Below are 9,826 nucleotides of genomic sequence, written 5' to 3' on the forward strand. Positions count from 1 at the left end.
TCACATCATTTTAAAGGGCCGAAACTGTAAAAACATCAGAGTTCTAAATGTCAAAAGACATACCCTAAATCTAAGCTTAAAATCAGAATTATTTCATCCAAATGACTTCATTCTACTTTGTCTAAATTAAAAAAATGTCCCAATAATTAATCCTTTGCAGTAACTAGAGTCCCTAAAAAAACTAAAACAAATCTGCACTTCTTAGCACATTTATTGGGCTATTAGTAACTCACCTGACAGGGATTTGACAAAAATTCAGGGACTATTCAACTCAACTGGGATGAGACAAGCATGATTAAATTAAAAATGAAAGCAGTAATATCTATAGTATGTAGTTTTAGTAACACTTAGGGCACAATTTCATAGTCAAACTTTTTTTTTTTTTTGGCATTATAACTGTGTCATACTGCAGTGATAAGTTTTTTTGGGGGTTCTTTCCTTTACTTGTCATTGTTGAGCTGTTTCCAGAGCTGCAGGACTTTCATTTGCAGTGAAAAATGAGCCCACAGTGAGCAAACATGTAACAAGAGCAGAGGGTTAAATATTTGATTCCAAGAAGTTATATGCATAGATGTTTGACTTGGGCACTCAATCTTTAGCCACAAAGTGAGTTTTGGACTTTTTAAAGAATTGTATAGTTAAGAGAAACACTGACTGGTGGTACGACAACTTTGTGGAATTTACTCAAACAACCAATGCTGCCTTTTTTTTTTTTTTTCTTGGACAGTCCTTCTGCATGCATGCCAAAGTAAAAAGCACCAACATTAGTGAAAAGAGTGCAGCAGTCCCAAATCCAGCATTGTTGGAGTTTTTTTTTCTAGGGATGATTATGGAACCAAATATGTGTGCCAACTGTGGTGGCTTCATTTGAAATTAATACAAATCTGTACATAGGGGGAAACTTTCATATTGAGCCACTTGAGAAAGTTTAAAAACTAATAGGATTTTCATATTTAAATTATGAAAAAGAAATGGTACATTTGGTTGTTTTAACCAGGGATTTTAGATGTTTTAGGCTCAGTTTCACAGATATAAATTAAGCCTAGTCCTACACTAAATGGAGAGCTTCATTACGTTTTTCTTTTGGTCTTCTGCGAGTCTCAGTCCATCTCTGGGAAACTGTCTGAAACTGATTCATTATGATTCTGAAAAACTCTGCCGAGCAGCAGTGTGTCTTTTTCCCAAAATTTAAATACGTCTTTAAATATTCATCTATTCATCACAGCTAATTGCAGAATTGTTGCCATTAGTAGTAATTTAAAAAACGTAATAGCTTGACAGCCCCCAATGAGTCACCGTGCAGGTTGTGTTTGTGTGTGTGCGTCTAAGTGTGCTACAAAACCAACAATCTGTCACTTGGTTCAGAATCATACGCCACAAAGCCGTCCTTCTCTCTTTTCTCGTCTATGATTAATACAAGTGACCTAGTTTTGTCCTCTCTTACTCCTCTTCCGTCTTTTCATCTGTTTATGGGAAATAATTAGCGGTATCTCGATGCCTTTTTTCCGCTCCTTGTCCTCAGCTGCAACACACACGAAGTAAAATGTGTGCAGATAATGAGCGCTCTTCTTTCTTTACTGCGGTGGGAGGAAGGAAATGAGGAGGACGAGGGGGTGATGCTGATGTTTTCATTCACAAGTACATGAAGCGACCAGTTATGCTTTAATTCAGCGACTTAGTTATTCATTTAACAACACAGACCGTCAGCACATCTTCCGTCAATCCATCCGTAATGATTTATTCTTACTTTGATGAGGATCTTTCCCAGCAGGCTCTTGGGACTGGGCAATGTTTTGGAGTCTCTGCTCAGAACATCTGTTACGTCCAGCTTGTCTCCAAAGATTTCTCGGAGGTACTGCGCAATCTTCTTCTGCTGCTGGATGTTACAGTGGTTCTCTATGGAGAGAATCACTGGATACCTAAAAGAAAAAGAAGAAGAAGAAGGAGCATGTTTAAAAAAAAAAACACCTTGAAAATGTGCCTTGAATGCAGCCAGAGGACTGAAGTGAGACTGATCTGCTGACAGGAATCACATTTCAAAGTCCACTTCTCACGTCGACACAGAGGAGGAAAATGGTAAAGATAACCTCTCCGACTGTGTGTGTGTGGTTTTGTGTTTTTCATTTAGAAAAGGTGAAATGACTTGTGGCCACACGGCAGCACAGCTCAAATGTCAGGTTTGTCAGACTGACAGCTCTGCCTCAGGGGACAACGCCCAGCTCTCACTTCCACCTCTGATCCTCCAAAACACACACATCTGACACACACACACACACACACACACATACAGTCTTCTGCCAAAAGACAAAAAGAGACAGCAGAGAGAGAGCGAGAGCGAGAGTCATTTTATTTCATAAACGTCCAGCGGCTCCTCTCAGGTGAAACAGTGAGGCGGCTCAATGAGCTGTGTAATGTGTGTGCATGTATGTGTGTGTGTGTTTGTGTGTGTATGTGTGTTTGTGTGCGACGTGGGAGAGCCGAGACTCCATTTCAACATCGCCCAGGGACTATTAATCATATTAACAGGTGGCACTGATGATAAAATATTAGCTGAATGTAAAAAGGTGAGAGCAGCAACAGGAGCGACAAGAGAGCAGGCGAGAACACACAAAGTTCAGTTTATTAATCTGCTCTCGCTGTCGGCGCTATCGCTGATTACTAATTAATAAGGTGCCAGTTAATGAGAATACACAAGTATAATGAAGCACGTGCGAGTGTTTTTATTTCAGAAGGAAACAGTGAATGTGGTTTTTAGTTTAATTTAAAATGTAATAAAAGGAAATTGTTTAGTCAATAAAATGTTGAGGGAAAACATCCCTTTCACTATTTCCCAAAGGCTGCAGAGGCAGCATTAAATTACTTTTGTTGGCTGAGCAACAGCTTAGAATCAAAAATATTGATTTTAAGAGAGAGAGCCAAAGCACACACTGAAGCGAATGAAAAGGGAAATGTTTGAATTTTTTTTGCTTAAAATAATGGCCGCTGCAACTGAACAGTTTTTTGGTTTTCTTTTCTTGTTTGTTTGTTTCACTTGACTAGTTAACACAGGACGGCTCTGTGTCTGCAGAACAGGATTTCTACGTGTACTTGCAGGATGAAGTTTTTAATGCACTGATTTCACCTTCTATAAACTCGAGACAATCACACAAAAATAAATAAAAAATATATTCTTCTGACTATACATTCAATTTTGTTGCAATTATTCTTTGGCTGAAAGAAATACGTTAACATTTGGGGCCTACTCTTATTTCCTTTCTCTTATCTGTGACATATACTGGAAGCTACAGCCTGGAAACAGTTATGCTCACTTTTAAAACTGAAAAATAATCCTATATTAAAAAATGTATTGTTTTTTAGCTATATTTCTAGAACCATTTTGAAGTCTGTTCTGTTTGGATTAGGCTGTTAGGATACCAGTGTTTTTTTTTTTTTTTGTGGTACAATGTGTTCAATCAGTTAAACAAGTGCAATAAAAATGTTCTTTTTCATGTTTTTTTTAATCAAGTATTTCATGATACTTGATGATACTGTGACATGCAGTTGCATGTGCTTCAGGAAATGTCATGAGCTGACTTCTGCATTATCTTTTTTTATTTTTTGGTAATGTGTGCTCACAGATATGATTTTTAATGACATTTTTCTTTCATATTTTAACTCACCTGTAGTCACTGATTATTTTATCTACTTGTCCAGTATTGCAGATTCTAAATCACTGACATGATGAGGAATGATTGTGAAAATTTCAGGCCTTTATCTTTAATAGTTCAAACATTGCCTCTGATTGTAATGCACGAAACGTGCTGAAAGTTGGTCTGCAGACAGTTTTATTATTTTATTTTTATTACCTTGGTATCAAGGTAAAACTTCACACATATCATTTGGGCGGCTGTGGTTGAAGTGGTAGAGTGGGTCGGTCAATGATCGGAAGGTCGGCAGTTCGATTCTGCCCTCTAACCTGTGTCATGGTCGTCGTGTTCTTGGACAAAACACTTCATCTACCTTACCTGTTGTGAATGTGTATGGATTGTTTGAGGTGGTGGTGGTCGGAGGGGCAGAATGGGAGCCACGCCTCTGTCAGTCTGCCCCAGGGCAGCTGTAGCTACAATCGTAGCTACCACCACCGGAATGAATGTGTGTGAATGAATAATTGATTGTGCATGCGCTTTGAGTTACTCCCTGAGGAAGAAAAGCGCTATATAAATCTAATCTATTATTATTTTGTATATCCATAGTTCATGAAAAAAATAAATAAATTTGCAAATTGGAGATTGTCGAGCAGAAGGCTTCTGATGATTCGAGATGAAATAACCCAGGGGGAAAAAAAGTCTCCTGGGTCTGCAAATCTCTCTAATTAATACATTACAGGAAAAATTACAGCAAGATGTTGACAGTGTGTGGCTCTTCAGGGTTTGTTCTAAGCTAAGACAGCAAGCAGTTGGTGTAGCATCAGATTTTTTATACACATGTGATAGTGATATGAATCTTTTCATCTAACTCTCAGCAAGAACGTCAAAAAGTGTGTTTCATAAAGTTTCAAACTATTTTTTCAAACCTGTAACAATCACAGATTACCGACAACAATGTCCCCGAAATGCAAGAGCGAACAGAACAAAGTAAAGTTAAATAACAGACACAATCTGATTTTAGCAACAAACAAGCTGCCAAATTTAGTCCCAATTCTTGTTTAATCGCATAAATTGATTCCACTCCAACACCGTCTGTATTTGAGGAAAATAAATGGTTTTATAACACAGCCGCTGCCATCGCAAGAAGCTGCAATAGATGTCAAAGTGAGCCAATGTGGCAGCAGGAAACTGCATCATTCAACACTTTGTTTTGGTTGTGTTGGACCCAGCAGAGACAACAGTGGCTCCTCGGGGAGCCAGAGGAAACGCTGCCTAGCAGATGGCTCAGTAATAGGTGCTAATTACTGCCAGGACTCACGGTGTTCTCTAAAAAACACAAACCTGGTTGTCTAATTTTTGCAACTTTGTTGTTAAACCTCCCATCAGACTCATCAATATTTCATTACAACAATGTGAGAAATCGTAGTTTCAGATTGTGTTTTGCGAGAGCAAACGGGGGTTCTTCAGCTTTTTTCAATTAGTGGGGAAAGGGTTGTACGAGTGGGCTGATGCTATTACGAGTACATCTCATCCCATGGTGAGCAATAATGCAACACCGTTAAGCAGAAAAGGACAATATACAATCAATAATGGGGTCTTACTGCGTGTGTTGTTTGTCCTGAAGCGAGAGGTTTTTATTTTGCTTTACAGAAGCCGAATTATGTTTCATTCAGAGTTAGATCAGTGAGTAAACTGACAGTAACAATAAGTAAAATGTCTTTTCTATGTAATTGGTGGTTGTTTTCCTCTCCCTGCATTACCTATGGGATGGTGGAAGTGACTCCATGAAACACTCACATGCAGTCACACATAGACGCAACGGGGAGCTTTGACTCACTGGTTATTTACGAAGGCATATTTATTGATGGTCTCTATGACGGATCTGAACGGTATCTTGGAGGTCAGAGTGTAGCCATGTTGGACCATCGGCTCTCCATCTGGACCGTCCCAACAGTCCACTGCAGGAAAGAAAAAACACGAAATGAATCATGGATGTGAGAAACATCTGTGTTTCTCTCCTCTAAAAACATCACAGCATTCAGGTAGTTAGTTGTTGCTCTTCTGTCTTTTCTTACTGTTAACTTTGTATTTGAGCTTTTGTCCTCATTCTGACTTCTGTTAATTCATTCTGGGACTCAAAATAGTGTAAAGAAAAGTCATGTCCAAGCAACTGCATGTGCAAGATTGTAGTGATTATTTTTTCTGTGCTTCTGCATCTGTGGGTTTGATTTAAATTTCATTACCAAACTAAAGCACAACACGATGGTTTGAAGATTTTAGGTTAGATTTGCAGAAAACATCCTTAACATGCCCAAAAACAAAATCCATAAAAGTGATTGTTTCATTTCATTTGTGGCTCAAAACAGAGTGAAACCATTTGACTGAGGGAGAGCAGTCAAAAAGCTTTCTCATTCAATTACAATTGTCCAGACATATTGATTAGTCCTGGTAAGAAAGCAGGTGTTACTAATAGCATGAATGATGGCATGCTTCTACCAACGTGTCCCAGCGAGTCCTGACAGCGCAAAAATGGGAGACGACACAAACAAAACCACCTGTGCTTCTCCTAATACTTTCTACATGCTCAATAAAAGTCTTCCATGAAAAAGACGACATATTTAAATTCACCTTCCACACAGCGGCAGCCGGACTGCAGCACCCAGGCGTACATGTCGGTCTTGGAGTGGGAGAGGAGCTGGTCTCCGGTCAGGTAGGTGTTGTGAGACGAGGCGATGAAGTAGTTACACAAAGGCTGCTCCATGTCCTGATTGACCTCGTGGTGCAAAGGGTTGAAGATGTCGCACGTCGGGCTGCGCATTAAACTTGTGAAACCTGAAGGTAGATATAAATTTAAGACAAAGGAATCAACTCGTTTGCATTCAAATCATCTTGGATTATAGACACAGGCGTCGTTGCAGATTTCAGCTCAGTGTCAACCGTTTTGTAGCTTTTTTTGAATTGTTTGCTTGTTCGTTTATAAAAAACTGTTTTTACCAAAAGGTTTTTTTTCAGCCATGGCTTATCAGGAGTGTCAGATGGATTGCCAGACATTCAATATTCACCTGTGATGACAGCTAAAAAGTTTGTGTATCCTCTGATGTTTCGTACAGTATCATCACAATGTTGATGTGTTTGGTTTCGGGTCAAATGTCACAACATGTAATGCACAGGTTGCATACAGATGTCAATTTTTCCCAGAGGAGGAATTCTGATGACCAAGTGACCTCCTGACTTTCTATCCAGCACCGAAACACCAAGTCAGGGTTTTTTACCAATCCTGTGAAAATCAAAAGATCTGCCACATAGACTGGCTAAAATAACCTTTTTCCTAATGACCTTCCACTTTGCCTCAACTGTACTTTGTGTTTAGGGCTAATTAGCAAATATTAGGATGCTAACATAAACTGAAATGCTGAATATTAAATTGAGTTGAACTGTGAATTTATTCAGTCATCTTACAATACAACATATTATAAACAATTCATACAGTACAAACAAGATAGTAACTGAAAAGGCACAGGCGGAAGCAAAATGCTTATATATGCATATCCTAAGTGCTTATCATTTTAAAAAACGTTTCCTAAATATCTGCATGTTAGCAGCGACTTTTAAATGTTGCTTCTAATGAACTCATCCTGCGTCCCTGCATTAGATTTACAGCAACCCTATTTTTAAATTCCCTAAAATAGAAGGGAACATCATATCACTGCGGCTTTTCCATTTCCAAGTACCAGCCACCGGATTATATCATGCACAGCTTCTAACAGTGTCATCTACAATATCTCTTCATCATCAGGCTGATCTCCAGGAAAATACAAAACATCAACACATGCACAAAAAAAAAAAAAAAAAAAGCGCAGCACTGTGGTTTCAAAACCAGAGTTGTGAGGTTTGAAAAACCACACAGCCGGACTTTGGGTGGTGCAGCATGAAGGGGACTGAGGAGGAAGAAAGCTTCCTTTCATCCAGCGAGGAGGGATAAAAAAATGAGACAGGAATACCAAGAGCAGGAGACATTGGAAATAAGCAGGAAAGCAGACCAGGGAAAAGAAACAGATAGTTAATGTGGAGCTGTGGAGGAGAGAAAAATGGAAAGACAGATCGGGAAGAAGATGTGATGCAAATATAGGAAAGAGTTTTGCTTTGGGAAGTCAAGAGATCAGACCGAATATGCAGCCTCGGCATGGTGCGTTATGGCTCAGTTCAGATTTTAACACTGTGAGTCACGAATACTAACATGAGCTATACTGGCTACGATATACAGCCATACATAAAGAGACCAAACACGGCAGGTCCTCCTCCTCACGCTGTTAAAAGATGTTAATGTAAATCCCTTTTTACATTATGTGTGCTGTCACATCTGTGCACAGCGGATGTGTAAACACACACATCGCAGGCCTGCAGGGGCGACATGAGGCATACTGGTCTGGTCAGCCAGATACACACAATGTCAGGCTTCATGCCTCAGACGACCAGATTAGTCTTACCCCTCCTCCTCCCCCCCACTCATCTGCGCTTCTCATATTCACTCCACTCGTTTCTGTCACACTCTCATTTTCTCTTTCCCACCGCCCTCATTCTGATTTCCCAATTTTCACACTCCAGCTAACCTCCTACATCCTCGCTCCTTCTCTTCTCCTTTAAGGTCACCCTTCAGTTGCATGTGGCAAAAACGCAAAAACACTCACAGTCCCTCTTTTTACCTTTTCAACCATTTAGCTTTGAGAGTTTCATTGTGAGGAGTGGAAGTCAAGGTAAACATCAGAAACAGGATTGTTTTACATTTAAAAGGTCCCAATTCTTTAGTGTTGATAGTAAATGGATAGTGATTTATAAAACTAATGAAGGTCTGACTTGATGTGGTGTTTTGTAAGGCAATGCAAGGAGGGTATTATAAGTGCATGATGCAATAATTAAAACTTCATGTATTCATTTGATAAAACATCACACAATTAACTATTCAGCCTCTACCAAAGTGTGAGCACTTTGATTTTATTTTTTGCACTGGCCAGGGTGTCAGTCATATAAACGACAATAATCGCTGAATAGCTTTTGAATTTAAGAGGATGCAAATAAAAATGACACACCAGTGATAGTGTGCCATTACAAACATAAGAACAAATGAGTAAGTGCAAGTTTTTAAAAAGAAAAAGGAGAAAGTGGTTACCTTCAATGCCCATAACGCCTCTCTGTTTATTCTCTTCAGACACCTCGAACTTGTCAATGATTTCTGCAACGTACTCTGAAGTCACACTGGCCATCTGTGAGGACAAAGATGCACAAAAAAACATGCAAATTCTGACCTCTTGAAATACAGTAAATAACACTGATTTTAATCACGGTCATTTTAATCATTAAAAGACTGATTTTTTTGTAATAAATTTCGCAGCTAGTAAACCGTCAGCCGCCTCTAACGAGCAGCTCAATCAGTCAAGAGTGTTAATCCAGAACATCACAGACTGGAGACAGTGATACAGCATGATGAAAAATTACACCACTGTAGTGTAAGAGTGGAAAAAAGTGAGTCAGAGACAAAAAGAAAAAAAAGGAAATGAAAACTGGATACCATAAAACAAGGCAAGGGCTCCCATGACACAAACCAATTTTAGGTGTGATAGACTGGCTTAGTGGAGCAGATTCCTTTGGGCAGACAGCTGAGACAGAAGGAAGTTACATGTTGGAGTAAGAAGAGGGTGAACGATCAATCTCTTTTCTGTGTCTGGATGTCAAATTAAAGAGGCTGATTGGAGAGAAAGTGGTCTGGACACCCCATCATAACGCGGTGTCGCGTTTAGCATCCCCGGCTGACAATTTGATTGGCTCTAGTCTGGGACCCTTAATGTCGCCGCTCACCTTCTGCTCGTTGCGCAGGAAGTTGGCCAGCTCATCCGCCGTCAGGTGGTCCTTCCTGTCGCTGTACGCCATCATCAGCAGAAACAGGTCGCGCCTCAGAGACATCATCTTGTAGAAGACGGAGAACTCTTCATACGTCAGGGTGCCCTGATGGTCGTCTGTGTCTGCCTCCTGTGAGGGTGAAGGAAGGAAGGAAAGGTCACAGATGATGCAGCTGAAGCTTTTTGATTATGAATTTTTGACCAACACTGTAAAAACTCAGTTTTCAGGTGAGAAACCACACCGACAGTTGGTTTCCATTTATAAATGTATCAGAGTCGTTTAGAAATCTAATCTCCCCCAGGGAA

General features: G+C 39.7%; 1 protein-coding gene across 1 annotated transcript in view; it reads right to left on the reverse strand.

Moving 5' to 3' along the window:
* Positions 1-9,826, reverse strand: part of plch1 (phospholipase C, eta 1) — a 41,643-nt gene that overhangs the window by 20,908 nt on the left and 10,909 nt on the right. Inside the window, exons 4-8 of the mRNA XM_008291510.1 lie at positions 9,480-9,650; positions 8,794-8,887; positions 6,255-6,458; positions 5,464-5,584; positions 1,748-1,919 (exon numbers count right to left, since the gene is read on the reverse strand). Coding sequence (XP_008289732.1) covers positions 1,748-1,919; positions 5,464-5,584; positions 6,255-6,458; positions 8,794-8,887; positions 9,480-9,650 — 762 coding nt within the window. The remainder of the gene's footprint in view (positions 1-1,747; positions 1,920-5,463; positions 5,585-6,254; positions 6,459-8,793; positions 8,888-9,479; positions 9,651-9,826) is intronic.

The sequence above is a fragment of the Stegastes partitus genome, unplaced genomic scaffold (assembly GCF_000690725.1).
Source record: "Stegastes partitus isolate 25-593 unplaced genomic scaffold, Stegastes_partitus-1.0.2 Scaffold747, whole genome shotgun sequence".
Taxonomy (NCBI): domain Eukaryota; kingdom Metazoa; phylum Chordata; class Actinopteri; family Pomacentridae; genus Stegastes; species Stegastes partitus.